Below are 24,685 nucleotides of genomic sequence, written 5' to 3'. Positions count from 1 at the left end.
TATGCTTTGGGGATTTAGTCAACTAATTTGAATGGAGTCTCAGATAGACATTTCTTCTTGTCTCCTTGTTACCCTTTGAAGCCCACCCATTTTTCCTGTATATTCCTCTCTTCCCTTTTATTTTGCAGTGATTTTTTTTTTTTTAGGATTATTTTACCTCCTTGTGAGAATTTCGCCTGGTTGGTCTTAATGAATGTTGTACAGTCCTGGCACTCCTGCAGCTTCCTGCCCTAGTTCAAGTTCATTACTTTGACTCACATAGCAGTGGGAAACCACGAGACGCAGTCCTTGGCAGGTTAGCTTTCTGTGCTTCTTGCTAAGTGGATCATGATATTTGGAAGCTGGAGAGGGGAAAATGAGGCCTAGTCGGACTGAATTACATTCTTTCTTTCTGCAACTACTTGCTCATTCAAGAGTCATAAAAGAAGTTAATCAAAGTTTTTGCATTTAGAACCTCCTGAATTCCATGAAAAGTTGCAGATCTGGGAAGAGGGTCACCTTTGTCTTTTGGGGTTATGTGATTCTGTAATGGCAGTTTGATGGGACCCTGCAGGGCCTGGACAGGTTTTGTTCATCAGACCAGTTCTTTTCTGGTGGAGGAGGTTTCAGATATGTGCAGGGTTCCATGTGAAAGACCTGAATCCCCTCCCTGACAATGGAGCACCCATAAAGAATTACTAAGATCCTGACTGCAGTCAAAGAGATTTGAGGAGCATCTGTTTAGACAATTGCCATTTGCATTAAAGCCCTTGATAGCCATCTCTCCCAATTTCCCACTAACTTCCTTCCTAAACGCCCAGATAGGAAAACACACTATAACTCTAAAGCTTTGAAAAGAGCTTGAGGTCCTGTGATCCTATGCCAGGACCAAGAACTGGGATCTCTGATGTCAAGGGAAGGCAGTACAATATTGGGGTTAATACCAGGGTTCTGGTCGGGTGCAGTGGATCACACTTGTAATCCCAGTGCTTTGGGAAGCTGAGGTGGGAGGATCACTTGAGGCCAGGAGTTCAAGTCTAGCCTGGGCAACATAGTGAGACCCTGTCTCTACAAAAAATTTAAAAATTAGTCAGGAGCTGGGTGCAGTGGCTCACGCTTGTAATCCCAGCACTTTGGGAGGCCGAGGCAGGCGGATCACCTGAGGTCAGGAGTTTGGGACCAGCCTGGCCAACATGGTGAAACCCCATCTCTACTAAAAATACAAAAATGAGCCAGGCATGGTGGCGGGTGCCTGTAATCCCAGCTACTCGGGAGGCTGAGGCAGGAGAATCGCTTGAACCCGGAAGGCGGAGGTTGTGGCCAGCTGAGATCGTGCCATTGCACTCCAGCCTGGATGACAGAGTGAGAGTCTGTTTCAAAAAAAAAAAAAAAAATTAGCCAGGCATGGTGGCAAATAGTGGTGGTCCTAGCTACTCATGAGCCTGAGGTGGGAGGATCACTCGAACCCAGGAGTTCAAAGTTGCAGAGAGTTATGACTGCACCACTGTACTTCTGGGTGAGAGAGTGAGATCCTATCTTTAGAAAAACAAAAAACAAAGCAATTATGGTTCTGAGCTGAGCCCCCACTCTGCCTCATGGTAGCTGCATGGCTTTGATATAGTTATTTTTAACCTCTTCTTTTCTAAGTTTTCTCATTGATAAAATGTGGAAGGGGAGAACCTATTTATAGTGTTGGCATGGAATTAAACAAGGTAATACATGTAAAGCCCTGAGCTCAGTGCCTGGCACATAGCAAGTATTAAATAAGTGGTTCCTATTACTTATCATCACTCTCTGAAATGATGAAGAATGGCCTCTGGTGGCTGACCTGAGATGCAAGAGCTAGACCACAGGGAGCCATTTAGATTTCAGTTTGACTCTGTGTACCTGGTGCCATAGCACTCCGAAAAGCCGGGATCAGGAGACAGTGATCCAGACAGACCATGTCAATGAGTGACCGTTTGAAAGGCCATAAAAAGCACAGGCAGACTGCTGGGGCTGGAATCTTGGCTCTACTCCCTGCATAAGTTTCTGCAAGCTACTGAACCTCTTTGAGCCTCAGTTTTCTCATTTGTCAAATGGGCAGCAGGAAGATGTAAATGAGTTAGCATAGGTCCCAGCACTTTGGGAGGCTGTGGCAGGTAGATTGCTTGAGGCCAGCCTGGGCAACATAGCAAGACCTCATCTCTGAAAAAATTTCAAAACATTGGCCAAGAGTGTTGGCATGCTCCTGTAGTTCCAGGTACTCCAGAAGCTGAGGCGGGAGGATTGCTTGAGTCCAGGAGTTTGGGGCTGCAGTGAGCTATGATGGCACCACTGCACTCCAGCCTAGGTGACAGAGCAAGACCCTGTCTCTAAAACAAACAAACAAACAAAAAAAACCATATGTGGGTATTTTTAAAAACCATGTCCACCGCATTGTGTGTGCCCAGTAAATGTTAGATAGTATTATGATTATCAGGTTTCCTGGACCTTGCTTCAGCCTGGCAGCTTGGGAATGGTTTTTAGGGACTTAGTGTAAAACCTACCTCTGAGATTCTATTTGTCTCCATTCCCCTGAGACTGAGGGTGTGGGGGCATACGGATCAGACTTCTGGGTACAATGCTGATAACTTTTGGGGCATATTCCCAGCCCTGTTTGTCTGTTAAATTAAAATCTGCTAAAGAGGTCATTTCCATAGTCTAAATCGGAATAGAACCTTCATGTTTACCAGTAAGGTTGGCACAGAATTGTAGATTAGAAGGAAGAGTCTTCATTTACTGAAGGTCTGCAGAAAATGTGCTGTGTCCTTACATACTTAGGAACCAGAGCTGAGAAATACCAGGAGACAGCTAGAGATATGGGAGACCTACCCTGATTACTCCTCCAACCATGGGCCTGGAGAAGCCCCCCTTTCCTCATTGAGTAACAAAGAGATTGTATAAGAAAAGAAGACTGTTTTCCCAATACTCTCATGCTCAAGACCAAACAGACCAAAGTGTGGGTTTTTCTCCCTCACCAAGCAATTCCTCAGTTATCTGCAAACACTAGACTGGATGTCCTACAATTAAATTGAATTCTGTTACTATGTGTTGCTATCTACCTGGAGTTAGCCTTATTTGAGGAGCACCTGTTTAGACAATTGCCATTTGCATTAGGTCCCTCAGGTCAAGGGCTCAGTCCCACAAGATTGCTCCCACTTAGGACACCATTTCAAAGTTCACGTGGCCACCTGTGCTTCTGACCACAAATCACAGGTTTCCTCTTTGAGTTCATTCATTTACTAGAGCAGTTCACAGAATTCAGGAAAGCACTTTACTGATTATTACCCATTTATTAGAAAAGAATACAACTCAGAGAAAGCCAGAGAGGCGTAAGGTAATAGGAGTGGTACATGCAGCTTCCATGCCCTCTCTGGGAGCACCATCCTCCCAGCATCTCTGTGTGTTCACCAACCTGAAAACTCTCTGAACCTCATACATTAGGGACCTTTATGGAGGTGTCATCCTGTAGGCATGATTGATTATTAACCCAATCTTCAGCTCATCTTTCCTCTCTGGAGGTTCAGGAGATGGGGCTGAAATTTCCAAGGTTCTAATCATGGTTTGGTGTTTCTGGTGATCATCTCCCACTGGAAGCCCACCAAGAAGGGCTTCATTAGAACAAAAGACATTCCTGTCACCCAGGAAGTTCCAAAGCATTTAGGAGTTCTGGCCAGGAACTGGAGTCAAAGACCAAATATTAGAACAAAAGATGCTCCTTGCACCCCATCACTTACGGAATTATAAGTGTTTTATGAACTGTGTACCAGGAAACAGAGACAAAGATTTCTATATCTATATCTATTATCTGTCTGTCTATCTGTATGTATGTATTTGAGATGGAGTGTTGCTCTTTCACCCGGGCTGGAGGCCAGTGGCATGACCTCAGCTCGCCAGTGGCATGACCTCAGCTCCACCTCCCAGACTCAAGCGATTCTCCTGCCTCAGCCTCCTGAGTAGCTGGGATGACAGATGTGCACCACCACACCCAGCTAATTTTTGTATTTTTAGCAGACACGGGGTTTCACCATGTTGACCAGGCTGGTCTCAAACTCCTGACCTCAAGTGACCCACCCGTCTCAGCCTCCCAAAGTGTCGGGATTACAGGCATGAGCCACTGTGACTGGCCAATATGCATTTCTTATTATAAATCACAGTATCACAAGCAAAAAACACGTATCGACCAATCTGGGATTCCAAATGTCCTCTCCTAAATGACTGGAAGCAAATACTTCCATGATCTGGACCTCTTCTGCCAAGTCACGTGTACTCCACGCCATAGTTGGCCCTGCCCGTAGGATCCTGAGTGCCCTTCCCCGTCGCTTCTTCTCTGGCCAACAATTTGGAATAGCAAATGAGCTGCTCCCTTTGCCAGGACCAGGATGTGTTTCAGAAGCATCGTTTCTGCTTGTCAGCTTTTGGTCTGTAGTTCCCAGCCAAGTGCACCATCTGCGAGCACTGCCTGGTGCTGTGATGATTTGGTCCAGAGCTCCATGTGGACCTGTGAAATGCACCAGTTCCAAACTGCTGCGCTCCCTGCACCCTGAGACGAGGTTTCAGAGAGGTGGGTGGTCTCCCTCCTCCTCCTACCTTGAAGGTGCAGTGTTCAAAGATGGCCTCATTCTCCTGGTGCTGGCAAGCATGGGTTTTGCCACATCCTGTAAACTATGAGGTTCCCAAGTGGGAGAGAATGGTGCCCGTTATATCATGGTCAGGAGCTTAAGTAGCCTGGCGGACATATCTTAGATCAGGTCTTGTGTGCTTTTTTTTGTTTGTTTTTTGTTGTTGTTTTTTGTTTTGTTTTGAGACAGGCTCTCACTCTGTCACCCAGGCTGGAGTGCAGTGGTGCCATCTTGGCTCATGCAACCCCCCTCCTCCCAGGCTCAAGCGATTCTTCTGCCTCTGCGTCCCACATAGCTGGGACTACAGGCGCCCACCACCACACCCGGCTAATTTTTGTATTTTTAGTAGAGATGGGGTTTCACCATGTTGCCCAAGCTGGTCTCAAACTCCTGGCCTTAAGTGATCCACCCTCCTCGACTTCCCAAAGTGCTGGGATTACAGGCATGAGCCACCGCATCCGGCCCTCATGACATCTTTACAAAAATGTAGATCCATGTCCTTGAGCTTCTAAGCCTGTATGAACAGTTAGACCTCACTGTGGGTGCAGATAGTGGGATGACGCCCACTGCTGATAGACCAGCATTCCAGAGGGAGTACCTAGGAAAAAGAACCACAGTACTTGGGGCATCTGCGAGTCCAGTGCTTCTTAACCTTCCTCTTCTTTCTTTAAATAAGCACCACCCAAGAGCCTTTTCAGATAGGCATTTTTCCAGTTGTCCCACCCCCTTGAAATTTTGTACAGATACACTGTGTATTATGTACTGTGCCCTAGGAGAGCCACAAGCCTTTGTAATATCTAACATTGGCTAATGTTATTTTGTTCCCTAAGAATCCATTTTAACCCCATTGTTGGTGATACTGTCTCTCTTGAGAATGCATAGTTTAGTCTGAGACTGGTCATCCAGCCCCACCTATGACCAGGGGAGGTGATTTAGGCTGGGCAGAGTTCCTGCACGTGTATAACAAGCATGTCTATCCAAGACGTGGAGCCACATGGAGTTAGCTTTCAGAGGTGTCAAATTCTAGCAGACTGGGCCATTCTCCTTTCCCTCTAGCTTTCTACTTTTCACTTTTACAAATACTGGTTGAGTATCTATCTGTAGGCAAATATCTTGTTCTATATTCGAGATAATGTTGTTTTGTTTTTTCTTTAAAAATGAAGTTATTGCGGTCAGGTATGGTGGCTCATGCCTGTAATCCCAGCACTTTGGGAGGCTGAGGAAGGAGGATCACTTGAACCCAGGAGATCAAGACCAGCTTGGGCAACATAGCAAGACCCCCCTCTCTATTTTTTTTTTTCCCCATACAGAGTCTTGCTCTGTCGCCCAGGTGGGAGTGCAGTCGTCTTATCTCAGCTCACTGTAACTTCTGCCTCCCGGGTTCAGCGATTCTCTTGCCTCAGCCTCCCAAATAGCTGGGATTACAGTCGCCTGCCACTAGGCCCAGCTAATTTTTGTATTTTTAGTAGAGACAGTGTTTCACCATGTTGGCCAGGCTGGTCTCGAACTCCTGACCTTATGATCCGCCCGCCTCGGCCTCCCAAAGTGCTGGGATTACAGGCGTGAGCCACCTCACCCAGCCCCCCTCTATTTTTTTAGGGGAGTTGTTAGATCCAAAGGAAACAGCACTTTACAGGATCTTGATTGGTACTTCCTGTCTATACCTGGGACAAGTATACCAGGAATGCACCATAGAGGCAATCTCTGTATTTCTGGCAGCGTCGACTAGTGTGCTTTTGGAAGTATTTGATAATTTTGAAGGCAAGATGGTAACTCATTGTTGCTTGAATTCGCTTTCTTATGATTATCAGCAGGAGTGAAATTTTAGATGTATCTTGTTGAATGATGAGGTAAATCGATTTCTTCTCCAGAGGCCACTGAGGGCCCCTCGTCACTTGGTGGTTAAATCCTCCCTTTCCCATTGACTTGCCACACCTCCCTAATCCTTTAGGAAGTTTGACCTCTGCTGGGATCTGTTCCTGGACAATCTGTTCTGAATTATTGGCATCTTGATGCTCACATCTGCTTGGCATTGTGAAATAGGTTTTGAATGAATATTCTTTGAAGGTGAATGAATGCACTCTGAGAGGGCATTGATTTATGTGTGGGCATTCGGGCAAACTCTTGTGTGCAGACACCTGGCTGGCTGCGCTGGCTGCAGTCAAGATAGGGATGTGGTGAACTTTTGATGGAGTTGCCCTTTTGAGCAGTTCTAAGGGTGCAGAATGCTACACTGATGACTCCTGGAGGATCCAATAATGCCTTGCAGGTTCGCTTTTGTCTGTTGAGTTGGCTCAAGTCCACCCTCTGGTTACTGTCAGCTCTAGCATGAAAGATCCAACAGATGCTGAATTGAACAAAGAAAGAGCGAGCAAGAGACATCATTCATTCATTGTACAAGTACATACTGAAGGCTTGCTTTGGTGTTCCATATACAAAGACGTTTCAGACCAAGTCCTTGACCTTGCAGAACTCACAATCTTTCGCTTGTGAGATAGGCATGCAAATCAGTGACTGGGATATAAGATTTTCTTTTATTGTATTGTTTTATTATTATTATTTTTTGAGATGGAGTCTCACTCTTGTTGCCCAGGCTGGAGTGCAGTGATGCGATCTTGGCTCACTGCAACCTCCGCCTCCCAGATTCAAGCGATTCTCCTGCCTCAGCCTCCCAAGTAGCTGGGATTACAGTTGTGGGCCACCACACCCAGCTAATTTTGTGCTTTTAGTAGAGACAGGATTTCACCATGTTGGTCAGGCTGGTCTCGAACTCCTGACCTCAGGTGATCCACCCACCTCGGCCTTCCAAAGTGCTAGGATTACAGGCATGAGCCACCACGCCTGGCCAGGTTACATGGTTTTAAATTCTATAGTAGGTACACATGGAGTTAGTAGGAGAGAGAGAAAAAAAGTTCGACCAGTTCTGCCTAATGAGATCAGGAATAAAACAAAAAGATAACATGACATTTCAGCTCTGTCTTAGAGAAAGAGATATTCACCAGATAGACAAGTGAGGGAAAGCATCTCAGACAGAGGGACCAGCATATACATGCACGCAGAGGTGTGAAGGAACTTGCATCTTATGCAAAGGTTGGGGACAAATGGATGCAAAAGAGATAGTGAAGCTTGAACGCTATGCTGAGGTGGTATCCCTATTTTCAATCAAAGGTGCTGTTCAGGCCGGGTGCAGCGGCTCATGCCTGTAATCTCAGCACTTTGGGAGGCCAAGGCAGGTGGATCACTTGAGGTCCGGAATTAGAGGCCAGCCTGGGCAACATGGTGAAACCCCATCTTCTACTAAATATACAAAAATTAGCCGGGCTTGGTGGCTCGCTCCTGTAATCGCAGCTACTCAGGAGGCTGAGGCATGAGAATCGCTTGAACCTGGAAGGTGGAGGTTGCAGTGAGCCGAGATTGCACCACTGCACTCCAGCCTGGGCAACAGAGCAAGACATCATCTCAAAAAAAAAAAAAAAAAAAAAAAAAAATGCTGTTCAAATATAGAAAGCATGATCAGATTTAGTTGGGGGGAATTAAACTGAGAACTGCATAGAAGAGGTTGTGAAGGTAAGAGTGTAAAAGCCGTGCTGCTCATAACAGAATTGTAACTGGGGACATTAATTCTTGGAAGGATTTTCTCACCGTCGTTGTTGAAAAGAGAACTAGCCATTGAGTAATGAGGAAGATACAGCAGCCACAGATACTTAAGAGGTGGAATCAAGAAGGCTTGGTGGCTAAATGTATATGTGGGTGACAAGGATGGTGGAAGAGAGAGGGTGAAGTTGCCACTTCCATCTGGGCAATTCGGAGTAAAAGGAGAAGTAGGGGTGAGGTATAGCCATGTTAAGTGGGAGGTGATGGTTGGACATTTAGCTAGAAATACCGTCAAATGTTTAGGAATACGTGGATGTACTAATAATTGCCAATTTCTTATGGTACTTTCAGTCACTGAAGAACATTGAACAGTTTTAAGTAAGGTTACCAGCTCTTCTTCACTGACTGAGGTCACGCCCAGAAGAAAAGCATAGAGGTGTTTGTTGCCTCGGGTACAGTAGGTCAAGTTCAGCTTGTTTGCAACTCATATTTACATCTTCTCCTTGCAGGGGATGGCCAGGTGGATTTTGATGAATTCATGACCATCCTTGGCCCCAAACTGGTGTCTTCAGAAGGTCGTGATGGTTTTCTTGGAAACACGATAGACAGCATATTCTGGCAGGTGAGTAAGAATTTTTTTTTTTTTTTTCAGACTGAGTTTGACAGTAAACATGTCTGAGAGTAACTTTTGCCTCTGAATTCTTGAGCTTCTGTTTGGCACGTGAAGATCTCTTCTGGGCTGAGCGACATATGTTCCCGAACAAAGAATCAAAACTATTACTTTTTTAGGGTTTGGAGGAGTGAAATATCTTCCCATTTTTTTCTCATAGGATTTTTTTTTTTTTTTTTTTTTTGCATTTGGGAAAAGTGAAGTTATTCTACTGCTCATTCACGAAAGTATTTTTCCTGGGGACACTGCAAAGGGGCACACAGATATTATCTGAACCGGTTCTTTGACCCCAGTTCCGGGATATCTTTGCTGAGAGAATGGCATGGTTGCCTGGTACATTTGGATCCCATCAATATCCTTGTACTTAATGAGAGAGCATGGTTTTGTCTAAGAATGTATATTCAGTGCTTCTCAGTTAGCTCCTATTTCTACCTTGTAAAATCTCTTAGGAAATTCCAAACATCTAACATTCTAATTATTAAAGTATAATGAAATCATTTTTATAATACTTCTCTACTCTTAAAATGTGACAATTATTTTATGATTATAAAATTTAGGGAGTGGGTTATCAATCATTATTTTAAAAAATTTGAATCAAGTAAGTTGTCTGTCAAATTAAATTAAATTACTGGTTAGACACATAAAACGCCATTCAGACACAGCATGGTTTTTTGAAAATTTCTTGATACTGTTTTTTCCCTTCACTGAGAGATTTCTCTAACCTAGATAAGGGTTGCAGTTGGCATGTCTTTCTAGTCTTATTCAGGTACCCATATTGCATAGAACCAACAAGTATTTAGTAAGAACTTATGTATGCTATAATCTATCAGTCTTTGTGGGTTTTACAAAAGGCATTTGAGACTCAGACCTAGCTATTTAAGAATTTGACTGGGGAAGCTGAATTTGGTGGCTCATGCCTGTAGTTCCAGCACTTTGGGAGGCTGAGGCAGGAGGATCGCTTGAGGCCAGGAGTTCAAGACCAGGCTGGGCAACATAGCAAGATCCTGCCTCTACAAACAATTTTAAAAATTAGCCATATGTGATGATGCATGCCTGTAGTCCCATCTAGTCTTGAGGCTGAGGCAGGAAGATCGCTTGAGCCCAGGAGTTCAAAGCTACAGTAAGCTATGATCACACCACTGCACTCTAGCCTGGGCAACAGAGCAAGACCCTGTCTCAAACAAACAAAAATAATAATTTGGCTAGGGAAATACAATTAAGCGAGGGAAAACAAACAAGTGATTCATTAGTGTGATGGTCAGTAGACTGTAACTCCTTGAAGCACAGGGCTTCAGAGTTGTAGCTCACTCGGTGCATGCTGTACACAGCAAGCCGTCAATAACTATTTGTTTCAATAGATGAATGGAAGGGTAAGAAAGGAGGAAAGGTCTTGAAGGTTCAGAAAAGAATTTAGGGAATGTGACACCTGCTTTGAACCTTGAAATATGGGTGGAACTAAATGCAAAGAAAGAAAAGAGGGCATTCCAGGCCTGCTGTGATGAGAGTTTGAAAAGGGGTGGGCATGGGGAAGTCATCGACCACGACTAAGATACCATTTGAAGGGCAAGACCTCAGGACCCACTGGCAGAATGGATTTAGGGCCTGTAGAAAGGGAAGAGGTGAGGCTGACTCCAAAGTTCCCAACTTGCTGTTATTGGCAGGGGTCAGATCATGGAGCAACAGAGAAGTCTTGTAGGGTTGAATCCTCAATTGAACGTGCTGAGTGGAAGGTGAGGGTCAAGCAGCCAAGCAAAGAGAGGAAGTCTATGCACAGCTGAAATCAGCTGGGGCTGGAACACCGAATTGAGATTCATGAGAGCTAGTGGGTAAAATTGTAGGCAAGGATGAGCTCACCAAGGGAAAGTGTATAAATGAGGATGAGCAGAGAGACGGGACATGGTCCGAGAGGACATCCAGGGTCAGGGGAGAGTGAGACAGGGGCTCTTGAACTCCCCACTGCCGATAGGAAAATGCCATCTCCCTGAACTGATGATAGGATCCGGAAGATCTCTAGGACCCGACTCACCATGCAAGGAGAATATTGCAGTGCTCATGGAACCTTCAGTTATGACTTGACACTTGCAGGGACAGATAGGCAGAGTCCCCTGGTGGAAACAGGAAATGACCCCAGGGTTCAGAAGATGAAGGAACATCATTTCCCACCTGGCCATCTTTTGGCCCATGGAGGTTTACTCTGATGGGCCCTGACGACTTGCTTCTCCCCTGGGTCTTTCTCCTTCGTTCTCTCATTCTCCATCTGTTGTCCTGAATACCTTTTTGTGTGTTTGTCTTTTGTGTATTTTAAAGACAGGGTCTCATCCCGTCACCCAGGCTGGAGTATAATGATGCAACCATAGCTCACTGTAGCCTTGAACTCCTGGGCTCAAGTGATCCTCCCACTTCAGCCTTCCAAGTGGCTGGGACCACAGGTGCAAGCCACCATACCCTGCTATTTTTTTGTGTTTTTTGGTGGAGATGGCATCTTGCTATGTTGCCCAGGCTGGTCTCAAACTCGTAGCCTCAAGCGATCCTCCTGCCTTGCCTCCTAAAGTGCTGAGTTTACAGGAGTGAGCCATGGCACTTGAGCCCCTGAATGCTTTCTACTCTTTACCTCCACCCTTAGGGCCCACTCCAGCCTAGGAGAATGTTCCAAGGCCTTGTAAGCTCTAAGCATTCTTTTTTTTTTTTTTGAGACAGAGTCTCGCTCGGCCCCCAGGCTGGAGTGCAGTGGCTGGATCTCAGCTCACTGCAAGCTCCGCCTCCTGGGTTCAGGCCATTTTCCTGCCTCAGCCTCCCGAGTAGCTGGGACTACAGGCGCCCGCCACCTCGCCCAGCTAATTTTTTTGTATTTTTAGTAGAGACGGGGTTTCACCGTGTTAGCCAGGATGGTTTCGATCTCCTGACCCCGTGATTCGCCCGTCTCGGCCTCCCAAAGTGCTGGGATTACAGGCTTGAGCCACCGCGCCCGGCCTCTAAGCATTCTTCTTTCTGGCCCTCATCTGGATGGGAAGGAGCTATGGCTACTTAATCTACACTTAAACAGAGGCCTCTTGTCTTCCAGGTTCATCACAGTAGAGCATGTACACTGCAAGGAAATATTTCTCTTACAATATATGGACTGCCTGTAGCTTAATTCAGACATGCTATAATGCTCACAAAGTCTCCGTGTTTTTGTCTTACTCAAGATTTTCTTCCACACTCAGGGTGAAAAGATAGGTTGGAGAAAGGAGAGTAAAAGGGGAAAATTCCATCTTGAAATATTTAAATCAATGCTGGAAGGCACAGACTTAGTGGCTGTGGCTTTCCTCTCCTGCTGGTTCTCACCCAGCTCAGAATTTTACGACTAGCAAGCGAGAACAGAAACATCCATCAATTCTCAGTAATCAGCCTCCCCCTTTTCCCCCTGCGACTGCCTGCCCCTTCAGAGACAGCGTGAAAAAATGGTATTTAAAACTTCTACAGCATTGGCTTGTTTCTGGAAAAGAGTTCAGGTTCCCAGTGCTTAAGCGGTTTTTCAGGTTTAGAAGAAAGCTGAGTGTGTGCCTGTGTGTGTGCACATATATATACATGTGTGTGCTTCCTTCCTTGAAGTGATTGAAGATAATGTACAAAAAAAGAAGCAGAAAAGTTGCCTCCCCAACACAGTGAGACCCTGTCTGTACAAACAAGTTGAAAAACTAGCTGGGCACGGTGGTGTGCACCTGTAGTCCTAGCTACTCTGGAGCTGAGGCAGGAGGATCGCTTGAGGCCAGGAGTTTGAGGCTGCACCGAGCTGTGACTGTGCCACTGCACTCCATCCTGGGTGACAGAGTGAGACTCTGTCTCAAAAATAAATAAATAAATAAATAAATACATAAATACATAAATAAATAAATACATAAAAAAGGTAGCTTTTCACCTCCAGATATCCAGGCAGAAGATACTGATCTTAGGAGGTACTGATATTCTTGAAAGAAGACCATCCTACTTAAGAGACTCTAGCAAGGCTTCCCCTCTGTAACAAAGTCAGTTTCCCATGGAAACAGACATGAGACTACCTCTGGAAGGGTATAGATCTGTGATCTATGGCTGCATAATACATTACACCAAAATCTAGGGACAGAAAACAACACTAAATATTTCCTATCTCACTTAGTTTCTGTGGGTTGGGAATTTGAAAGCTGGCTAAACTGGGTGGTTCTAGCTCAGAGTCTGTGATTCAGTTGCAGCCAAGATGCTGGCTGGAGCTGTGACCAGCCTTGCGCTTGACTGGACTAGAAGATGTGCTTCCTGGTGGCTCACTCACCTGGCTGGCAAGGTAATGCTGGTGGTTGACAGGAGCTCTCAGGTCCCTACTACACGGACCTCACCACAATGCTGCTTGAGTGTCCTCCTGACATGGCAGCCAGTTTCCCTCAAAGCCAGTGATCCAGGACAGTGCTAGGCAAGAGCAATGATATCTTTTATGCCCTAGCTATGGAAGTTGAACACCGTAATTTCTACAATATTGTCTTGGTTACACAGGTCATCCCTATTCAGTGTGGGAGAGAACAGCCTCCCGGTGAATGTCAGGATTCAGGAGCTGTTGTGGATCACTCTGGAGGTTAGCTACCACAAAGGGTAAAGATTCTGTCATTGGACTTTAACTTCTGATCTGACATTGCTGCCCCAAGCCTTCCATTTTCCCCAGGCTTCGGTTTCTTCCTATCTTAGAGGAAACCTATAACCAAGGCTATTCTCTGTATCACTGAGAAGCAATCCTATCAAGCACTAGGTGCCTTTTCCTAATGAAATCCTTTTTCCAGGTCGGACAGGGTGGCTTATGCCTGTAATCCCAGCACTTAGGGAGGCCAAGATGGGCGGATCACTTGAGGCCAGGAGTTTGAGACCAGCCTGGCCAACATGGTGAAACCTCATCTCTACTGAAAAAAATACAAAAGAAAAAAAAAATTAGCTGGATGTGGTGGCAAGCGCCTATAATCCCAGCTACTCAGGAGGCTGAAGCATGAGAATTGTCTGATCCTGGGAGATGGTGGATGCAGTGAGCTGAGATCGAGTAGTCACTCCAGCCTGGGCGACAGAGCAAGACCCTGTCTCAAAAATTAATTAATTAATTAAATTTTTTCAGTGCTTTCCTTGCTGGCGTTCTAGCCTATGCTGCCAAGGGTAGAATAAAATCAAATGGGATTCAGCAAAAACAACTATTTATTGGTTGGCACTAGTCACAAATGTATGAGCCCCTGGCTCTTTTCAGGAAATTGGTTATCAGAGAAGGGGGAATACAGTTGGCTACAAATGCAGCTTCCTTCCCAGGGAGGATGGTCTGAGAGTCATGCCCCAGGGTCTCTAGTCCTGCCCGGATATGCTCAGCCCTCTGGGTGTGAGACTCTTGCCAGCCTGTTCAGAACCACTTTCCTGTGCATAACTTGTAAAGCTGTGATTGTGTCCTTAGTTTCCGCTCATCAAGCTTCTGTGTGTTTGCTGTTACTGCAGTGATATATTTGCTGAGGAAATGTGAAATTGTGTTTGGAGTCAGCCTTAGGATATGGCATATGGGAATGGCAGAGAGGAAGGAATGGCAGAAGGGACGGAGCGGGGCTGAGACTCGGGACTGGGAGGTAGCCTTCCTGCTCAGTGCTGCAGGTTAATTGCAACTGCCGAGAAGTCAAGTGTGATCCTCAGGGTCCCTGCTTTTCCACTATTTATTTACGTCACACCTCATGTGCCTACTTGTATCCAAGAATATGAGGCTTATGATACAGTAGATATCCCCAAGTGGCAGAGGAAAGAGCCCTGCTATTTTATCACCATGTTTTCATGAATTCACCTCAGCAGCCTTTTTCATTTTCTCCTCCTTGACCTCAAGCCCCGTGCAACAGTGTTCTGCCATGAGTTTGCAGACAGCAAGCTGTAGGGAGCATACATGAAAGGATCATGGGAGATTAAACAGGTCTGCCGGTCCCAGAGGCCAGCCAACACTTCCGTTACACTCTTTTCCCTCTGCAGAAACAGAGAAATGAGTCCCACATTTGGTGAGGAAAGCCGAGCTGTTTGCATGTCTTACTTTTGCCACCATGAGGTTCAAGAACACCTTGGCCAGAGTGATGCCGAAAACATCTCATGTAAAACTGGGTTCCTTTGCTCACATTTTTGTCTTATTCACAATCAAACCTTATTCATGAAGACTTCACTGATTTAGAGTTTCTGTTTTAAGAAATGAAACATTCATAGTTTGTGAGCCAATAGATCTGCTCATTGGATGGTGCTTGTCGTGTTGGAATGAGTCCGGAGCTAAAGGTCGGGAGACAAGAAGCCCGTAATAGCTCCCTGGTCTTTTTGCATGCTCAGGACTTTTGGGCAATACTCCCGAGCACACACGAAGTCCAGGGAGCCATTCTGCAAGCTGGTCTTTAGAATAGCGTGTTTATCCCACAGCTGTGTGCAATGTGCAAGACATTGTAAATTACCCTAGCCTAATAGTGCATAGGGCACTCCCCTGGATTTGGTAGGGATCAAAGTCTGTTTGCCACGCTGACTTGCTTTGCTCCTCCCTGGTTATCAATCATGGGTCTGCTGCTGTCCAATCCTCACTCATCCTGGTGGGAGAGTATGCAGCAGGTGCAGTAAAATGCCTGCATCTGCTCCCCAGAAACCTTTTCCGGAAAGGCTCTACCTTTTGTCTCTCCATCCCAGTTCTTGCTGTGGTCGCATGTCTCCTGTGGCTTTCCATTTCTGCTTTGGTCCTGGACTTTTCTTTTTTTTAATTTTTGAGACAGAGTCTGCCTCTATTGCCCAGGCTGGAGTGCAGTGGTACCATCTCAGCTCACTGCAGCCTCCACCTCCCAGGTTCAAGTGATTCTCATGCTTCGGCCTCCCAAGTAGCTGGGACTACAGGTGTGTGCCACCATACCCAGCTATTTTTTTTTTCATAATTTTAGTAAACACGGGGTTTTGCCACTTTGGCCAGGCTGGTCTCAAGCTCCTGGCCTCAAGTGATCCACTCATCTTGGCCTCCCAAAGTGTTGGGATTACAGGCATGAGCCACCGTGCCCAGCCTGGTCCAGGAATCTTGATCTCTGTCTTAGGTTCTGATCCAAAAACCTAGTTCTTCCCAGCCCAGGGCCCAGGCTTTTGTCTGGGACATTTTATAAGCTGGTCCCAGGATGATGGCAGAGATGGGCAGGTGGTTTGGTTTAAAAATTATTGACTTTAGGCCAGGCACAGTGGCTCATGCCTTTAATCTCAGCCCTCTAGGAGGCCAAGGCAGGAGTTTGAGAGCAGCCTAGGCAATGAGCGACACACCTTCTGTACAAAAAATTTAAAAATTAGCCAGACGTGGTGGTACATACCTGTAGTTCTAGCTACTCGGGAGGCTGAGGCAGGAGGATTGCCTGAGGCCAGGACGTTGAGGCTGCCGTGAGCTATAATCATGCCACTGCACTCCTGCCTGGTCAACAAAGGAAGATTCTGTCTCAGAAAATAATAATAAAATAAATAAAATTCTTGACCCATGGACAGTTGAGAGCGTTTGCATTTCATGGTTGTGACATGTGAAGGAAATGTTACATACAAAAACCTACAATACAATGTGACTCCAAATCTGTTATGCGTAAAAAGACTGGAAGGAAATATATCCAACCACTGACAGTGACTTTTTTTTTTGAGACAGAGCCTCAAAAAACAGAGACTGAGCCTCTGTTGCCCAGGCTGGAGTGCAGGGGTGCAATCTCAGCTCACTGCAACCTCCACCTCCCGGGTTCAAGCAATTCTCCTGCCTCAACCTCCCAAGTAGCTGGGATTAAAGGCACCCACCACCACGCCCAGCTAATTTTTGTGTTTTTATTAGAGATGAGGTTTCACCTTGTTGGCCAGACTGGTCTGGAACTCCTGGCCTCAGGTGATCTGCCCACCTCAGCCTCCCAAAGTGCTGGGATTACAGGCATGAGCCACTGTGCCTGGCCTCTCTTCCATTCTTAATCATCTCATGGAATCTTAATAGTTTTCAGCAGTGATGCCCATATCAAGGCCTGCTAGACCGACAGCAAGCCTTCAATCCCTCCAGGGATCTTACCAACTGTGGAAAAATGGAATATGGAAAGCATTCATGCCAACAGTGGTTCTCAAAGTGTGGTTCCTGGACCAGCAACATTAGTAATGCCTGGACCTTGTTAGAAATGGGAATTCTGTCCTGGCAAGTGGCTCACACCTATAATCCCAGCACTTTAGGAGGCCGAGGTGGGAGGCTCTCTTGAGCACAGGGGTTCAAGACCAGTATGGGCGACATAGCAAAACCCCATCTCTACAAATAATAACAAAAAAATTAGCCTGACGTGGTGGCACATGCCTGTAGTCCCAGTTATTCTGGAGGCTGAGGTGAGGAAATCGCCAGAATCCAGGCAGTTGAGGCTGCAGTGAGCCGTGATTGCACCACTTCACTCCAGCCTGGGCAACAGAGTAAGACCCTGTCTCAAAAAAAAAAAAAAAAAAAAATAGCAATGGAAACTCCTGGGCCCCACCTATTGAATTCAATATTCAATACTGACCTGTTGAATCAGAAACTCCAGGCCTGTGGCCCAACAGTCTGTTTCTATAAACCCTCTGGTGATGTCCACGCTCGCTTGAGTTTGAGAGCCACTTAGTTACAGCATTTTAATGAGCCTGACATTTAGGACAGGGCAGTGAGTTAGGTTTACTGATCTGGTTCTGACCCTGGCTTCCTTCTAGGTTTGGTAATTGGGGTGTTTCTTTTAGTTATCCTTATTCATAAGTGTAATTGATCTTCAGTCTATTTAACACTATCATTTTAAACTGTTTTGAAAAGGTGGAGAAGTTACCTATCAATGTGTAGCTAATTTCTAAGTAAGAAATAACTTTCTAAGCATTGGAAGCAATGGAAGAATCAAATAATACTACTAACTTATACTATTAAATTATAAGAATATTTAAAAAGATAACAAAGGCTGGATGCAGTGTCTCATGCCTGTAATCCCAGCACTTTGGGAGGCTGAGGCAGAGGATCGCTTCAGCCCAGGAGTTTGAGACCAGCCTGGGTCACAAAGCAAGACCCTGACTCTACAAACAAATATAAAAATTAGCCAGACATGGTGCTGCATGCCTGTAGTCCCAGCTACTGGGGAGGCTGAGGTGGGAGGATCAATTTAACCTGGGAGGGCGAGGCTGCAGGGAGCCACGATCATGCCACTGCACTCCGGCCTAGATAACAGAGCGAGACCCTGTCTCAAAAAGCAAACAAACAAAAAAGCTAACAAACTGGCATAAATATGGCAGTTTATAGAATAAAGCACATGTACAAAACATTTCTAAAGCGATGTGAAACCTCTTGACAGTAAGTGGGATAAAGAGAAATAGACAACTGATAGACATTTGAAATAAACATTAAAACAGCTTGACCTCAACAGAAATCTTACAAGTGTTCATTAAAATAGGGATTGGTTAACAGTTGTCTTCTCAGAATGTAAACTAAATCATGTAATCCTCAAAAGTTGTCAAGAGCAAGATAAAATAGGCAAACTCAGTTGGATGCAGTGGCTCACACCTGTAATCCCAGCACTTTGGGAGTCCGAGGTGGGCGGATCACCTGAGGTCAGGAGTTTGAGACCAGCCTGGCCAACATGGTGAAACCCTGTCTCTACTAAAAATACAAAAATTAGCTGGGCATGGTGGCGCACACCTGTAGTCCCAGCTACCTGGGAGGCTGAGGCAGGAGAATCGCTGGAGCCCGGGGGACGGAGATTGCAGTGAGCTGAGACCAAGCCACTGTACTCCAGCCTGGGCAACAGAGTGAAACTCCATCTAAAAAAAATAAAAATAAAAGAGGGGGCAAACTCATATAACACTGATAAAAATATAAATAGAAAGAAATGTATTTACAGTTTATTTGTAGAAATGTAAATTTGTAAATTGTACAACTTTTCAGAAAACTATTTGGTGATACTTAGCCATAATTTTCAAAGCCCTATAATTTAAAATATGTTCAAACCCTGTGATTTAAAGTAATTCTACATTTAGTAATCTATCATATAAAATCAGTCAGAGATGTAGGAAAATGCAATTATAAAGATAAAATATTATATAATTATTAGAAATAATATTTTCACTTGATACTAAAAGAAAAAGCCAAGATAGAGGTGGAATTTACAGCGTAATTACATCACCATCCTACATCTATTATATGCCCATTTATGTTCATCTAGGATGCATCCATTTATAGTCAGAGAGAAAAAAATGGAAAAAATTCTGATTGTACTTATTTTGACTGGCAGAAAAGTGAATGCAATTTTTTCTTTATACTTGTTTGTATTAGGCTATATGGTCTATTCTGTTATTATTCAGTAAAGTTAATAAAATCTCAAATTGGTCTGGGCGTGGTAGCTCATGTCTGTAATTCCAACACTTTGGGAGGCTGAGGCAGGAGGATCACTTGAGCACAGGAGTTTGACAGGAACCTAGGCGACATGGTGAGACTCTGTCTCTGCCAAAAGTCAAAAAATTAGCTGGGTGTGGTGACATGCACCTGTGGTCTCAACTACTGGGGAGGTTGAGGCAGGAGGATCACTTGAGCCCAGGAGGTTGAGGCTGCAGTGAGCCATGATCACGCCACTGCACTCCAGCCTGGGTGACAGCCAGATCCTATCTCAAAAAAAAAAAAAAAAAAATCTCAAATTAGCAAAATTACATTATCCAACCATTGTTTTCAGTGGCAAAAACAAAAAGGAGAGAAGTGATTGGAATTTGAAGCATTTCTAGTTCATATGCCCATGGTTGCGGTGAACGAAGCACAAAGTTGATGTGAGAGTATAAAAGCCGGCTGGACACGGTGACTCACGCCTGTAGTCCCAGCACTTTGGGAGGCCGAGGCAGGTGGATCACCTGAGGTCAGGAGTTAGAGACCAGCCTGTCCAATAAGATGAAACCCCATCTCTACTAAAAATACAAAAAAAAAAAATTGGCCAAGCTTTGTGGTGTGCACCTGTAATCCAAGCAACTCAGGAGCCTGAGACAGGAGGATCGCTTGAACCCAGGAGGCGGAGGTTACAGTGAGCCAAGATCACGCCATTGCACTCCAGCCTGGGTGACGGAGCGGGACTCTGTCTCAAAATCAATCAATCAATCAATCAATAAAGCCTAAAATCAAAATTAATGCAGCTACCAGCTGCCAGGAGGAAAAGAACTCATTGGAGACCACTGAGTGGCAGCTGTCACCTAAAGCCGCTGTCTGACCCTCTGCTGCAGAGGCTGCGGAAGACCCAAGGCAGGGCTGTCACAGATGCTGCTCTCCACATAACAGCCTTATGTCTAGTTAGTATGCTGAAAAGTCATCTTTTGGGAGAAAGTCTGAAATGATTTTATGATCACAAAAAATAAATTGATTAAATGTAATTTTTGTTTTGTTTTGAGACGGAGTCTTGCTCTGTTGCCAGGCTGGAGTGCAGTGGCATGATCTCGGCTCACTGCAGCCTCCGCCTCCTGGGTCAAGTGATTCTCCTGCCTCAGCCTCCTGAGTAGCTGGGACTACAGGCGCCCACCACCACACCCAGCTAATTTTTGTATTTTTTGTAGAAACGGGATTTCACCATGTTGGCCAGGATGGTCTCAAGAGGACCTCGTGATCCGCCTGCCTCGGCCTCCCAAAGTGTTGGGATTATATGTATGAGCCACCGTGCCCAGCCGATTAAAAGTAATTTTTAAAAATCCCCTCAAAATATCCTCATGACTGGTACTTCAGCCTGTAGCTGAGATGAGCTGACCAGAGGCTATAGGTGGGGAGAGGAGAAAAATCACTGGTCACTTCATCAGGAAAGTCCTGGCACCAGTGGTTTCATATCTCTATTCCACAGACCCTTCCCAAATTATGTTTAAACATGTATTTTTTAATTCAATCTACTTATCCTCAAGTGTTTAACCCATAGGGTATGATGTGAACTGTAGACACCCAGGAAGGTGCAGAATTTTCATTGAAAGTTATCTAAATGGGCTTAGTATGGTGGCTTATGCCTGTAATCCCAGCACTTTGAGAGACTAAGGACTGCTTAAGTTCAAGAGTTCAAGACCAGCCTGGGCAACAAACATTTTTTGTCTCTACAAAAAATCTAAACATTAGCTGGGTCCGGTGGTGCATACCTGTGGTCCCAGCTACTTGGGAAGCTGAGGTGGGAGGATCACTTGAGCTCAGGAGTTTGAGGCTGCAGTGAGCTAGGATCGTGCCACTGTACTCCAGCCTGGGTGTCAGAGTGAGACTCTCTCTAAATGAAGCAAACAAGAGAGAAATGAAAGATGATTAGGATGGATGCTATCAGAAGTGGAATCTTGGCCCTGAACTTGTTAAATTTCAGAGGAAGTAGAGAAAGGAGCGAGACAGGCATGGAAGCTGATGGGGATCTCCTGGGGTCAGTCAGGTAAATCCCTTCAAACCCCAAATAAGAAGTAACCAAAGGCAGGTTTGGGAACAAGGGTCTTCCTTTGCTTCAGGGATGGTGTCCTGGAGGAGCCTCTGACCACGGCTCTAATGCTCTTGACCCACGAGATAGCGTTCTGAGGTTCAAGGGTGCAGCCAAGACACCCGGGAGGTGGCTACAGCCACCTGACTCTCTGGTCAGTGGGCCCTGATCCCCACACACCTAACTCTCTCCCAGACATGGGGGAGCAGACCCTACAGTGTCTTGTTGAGGTACTGCCATTGTTTTGTTTGTTTGTTTTTGTTTTTTTCCTATATTTGCCATGGTGAATAGGATTTTAATTTTCCTTTTTTTTTTTTTTTGCTGGAGTCTCACTCTGTTGCCAGGCTGGAGTGCAGTGGCGCCATCTCGACTCACTGCAACCTCCACCTCCTGGGTTCAAGCGATTCTCTTGCCTCAGCCTCCCAAGTAGCTGAGACTATAGGTGCACGCCACCACGCCAAGCTAATTTTTGTATTTTTAGTAGAGACAGGGTTTCACTGTGTTGGCCAGGATGGTCTTGATCTCTTGACTCCATGATCCACCCACCTCAGCTTCCCAAAGTGCTGGGATTACAGGCATGAGCCACTGTGCCTGGCTAATTTTCCTTTTTTTTTTTTGAGACAAAGTCTCCTCTGTCTCTGCCTCCAAGGTTCAAGCGATTTTTCCGCCTCAGCTTCCTGAGTAGCTGGGATTGCAGACACGCACCACCACATGCTGGCTAATTTTTGTATTTTTAGTAGAGATGGAATTTCACCATATTGGTCAGGCTGGTCTTGAACTCCTGAATGCAGGTGATTAGCCCATCTCGGCCTCCCAAAGTGCTGAGATTACAGATGTGAGCCAGCACGCCTGATTTTAATTTTTCATTAGATGTTTCTAACCCCTTTTTGTCAGTATGGTGAAAAATGGCTTTGGAATTTTGGGCTTCATCTGGCCACCTTACTGAATTCTCTCATTAGCAAGAGTCTAGGTGGTTTAGGCTGCAGTAACTAAATACTACAGACCCGGTAGCTTTTATAAACAACAGAAATGTATTGCTTACGGTTCTAGAAGGTTCTGGTGAAGGCCCTCTGCCAGATTGCAGAGTATCAGCTGATTTCCTTGGCTCCTTTTATCCCTTCCTCCCTTGGGAGAAGGGAGGAATCCTTTTTATGAGTCTCTACCTTCATGATCTAATCACCTCCCCAAGGGCCCACTTCCTAATACCATCACAATGGGGGCTAGGATTTCAGTATATCAATTCTGGAAAAACACAAACAACGGTCATGGATTTTTCCAGTGATTTTCTTAGGTTCTTTATCCCTGCAATGACTTTGTCTACAAACTGCAGCAATTTTGTTTCCTTTTTTTTGGCAGTGTATATTTTATCTCATTTGTATTGACTGAAACCTGTTTACTACTAATAAACCGTAAGGGTGATAGTTGATTTTAGGAAATTAACCTCTTACTTACTGTATTAGTCTGTTTTCACGCTGCTGATAAAGACATACCCGAGACTGGGTAATTTATAAAGTAAAAGAGGTTTAAAGGACTTACAGTTCCATGTGACTGGGGAGGTCTCACAATCGTGGCAGAAGGTGAAAGGCATGTCTTACATGGTGGCAGACAAGAGAGAATGAGAGCCAAAGGAAAGGGAAACCCCTAGTAAAACCATCAGCTCTTGTGAGACTTGTTCACTATCATGAGAACAGTATGGGGGAAACCACCCCTATGATTCAATGATCTCCGCTTGGGATGGCCCCTCCCACAACACGTGGGAATGATGGGAGCTTCAATTCAAGATGAGATTTGGGTGGGGACACAGCCAAACCATATCTAACTTACCAAAGGTTTTTTAAAACCATGAATATATGATAGCTTTTTCTCAGATGTCCTTTGAATCTCTCATAATAGGATCCTGTGATTATTCTTGTTTGGACATGATGTGATAATCAATAAATTTCCTATTATTAAATCATTTTTGTATTCTTAGAGTTAATATTAGTTGTCATGGTAGGCCATTTTCTTAATGCAATTTGAATTTGTAATGTAAGTTTCGAATTTGGTTTGCCATTTTTATTTTCTTCATTCATATTTATAAATAAAAGTGCCCTATAGTTTATACAAAACTACAAGGATCATTGTTAGGTCTTGAAACATAGTTAACCTAGCATGATAAAATTCATTTGTTTGCTTTCTGTTATTTTCTGTGATCTACAATTAATTCTATACAGTATGGAATTGATTTATAATTTTGACTTTAGGCTTCCTAGTTCATAAACTGCTTTTTTGTTTTGTTTTCATTTTTTTGAGATGATTATTTGATAAACATTAGAAGATAATTGTTCTTCAGTCTATTTTGAAAACTTAATATTATCTTCAGGTTACCAATTCCTCAAAACTATGTAGTTTATTAGCATTTACTTATATAAAACATTGTTTAGAAATTTATTTGAGGCCGGGCGCAGTGGCTCACACCTGTAATCCTAGCACGTTGGGAGGCAGAGATGGGTGGATCACCTGAGGTCAGTAGTTTGAGACCAGCCTGGCCAATATGGTGAAACCCCGTCTTCACTAAAAATACAAAAATTAGACAGGTGTGGTGGCGGGCATCTGTAATCCCAGCTACACAGGAGGCTGAGGTAGGAGAATCACTTGAACCCAGGAGGCGGAGGTTGCAGTGAGCCGAGATCACACCACCTCACTCCAACCTGGGCAAAATAGTGAAACTCTGTCTCAAAAAAAAAAAAAAAAAAATTGAAAGTATTCTCATACCATTGTTTTAGCTTCTCTTAATTATAATTTTTGTTTTTCTCATTTTTTATTAATTTGATATGCCAGATGATTGTCTGTTTTAGTGATTTGGGGGAAAATCTATGCTTTTATTTAATGAATAATCCTTTTTTCTCTGTTTTCATTCTGGTATTTTCAGTTTTTTTCTTCCTTTCTCTTGCTTGCTTCTTGTTCTGATCATTTATTATCATTTATAATAATAATTTGTGTAAATTATTTTATTTAGTTTTCTCTTTTTAGTAATGAAATAATTTAGATAGAAATTTTCTTCATAGTATAGCTTTGTCACCATTCTGGAGGTTTTTATATGTATTGTGATCACTTATTATATGGTCTATGATTGTAGATAATATTTTTGTTCACTCAATAGTTATTTGGGAGAATATTACTAAATACCCTGTTTAAATACTTGTTATTGGTTTCTCATGTTTTTGCATGATAATCATAGAATGTCAGATATATAATATCTTCTTCATACTACTTATTGTATCCATGTATTGTGTCTCAATATGTTGGATTTCTGCAAACGTAATATGGTAATTGAATAGACTGTTTGCACAATGTATAAGAAATAGAGCTATTGATCCGTG

General features: G+C 44.3%; 1 protein-coding gene across 4 annotated transcripts in view; it reads left to right on the top strand.

Moving 5' to 3' along the window:
• Positions 1-24,685, top strand: part of CALN1 (calneuron 1) — a 674,755-nt gene that overhangs the window by 427,147 nt on the left and 222,923 nt on the right. For all 4 annotated transcript variants that reach the window (XM_033193351.1, XM_033193349.1, XM_033193350.1 and 1 more), the window contains one exon: positions 8,726-8,838. In XM_033193351.1, the coding sequence (XP_033049242.1) occupies positions 8,726-8,838 (113 nt within the window). The remainder of the gene's footprint in view (positions 1-8,725; positions 8,839-24,685) is intronic.

This window comes from Trachypithecus francoisi, unplaced genomic scaffold (genome assembly GCF_009764315.1).
Source record: "Trachypithecus francoisi isolate TF-2019V2 unplaced genomic scaffold, Tfra_2.0 Lachesis_group4, whole genome shotgun sequence".
Taxonomy (NCBI): domain Eukaryota; kingdom Metazoa; phylum Chordata; class Mammalia; order Primates; family Cercopithecidae; genus Trachypithecus; species Trachypithecus francoisi.
This window is presented reverse-complemented; position numbering and strand designations above follow the sequence as displayed.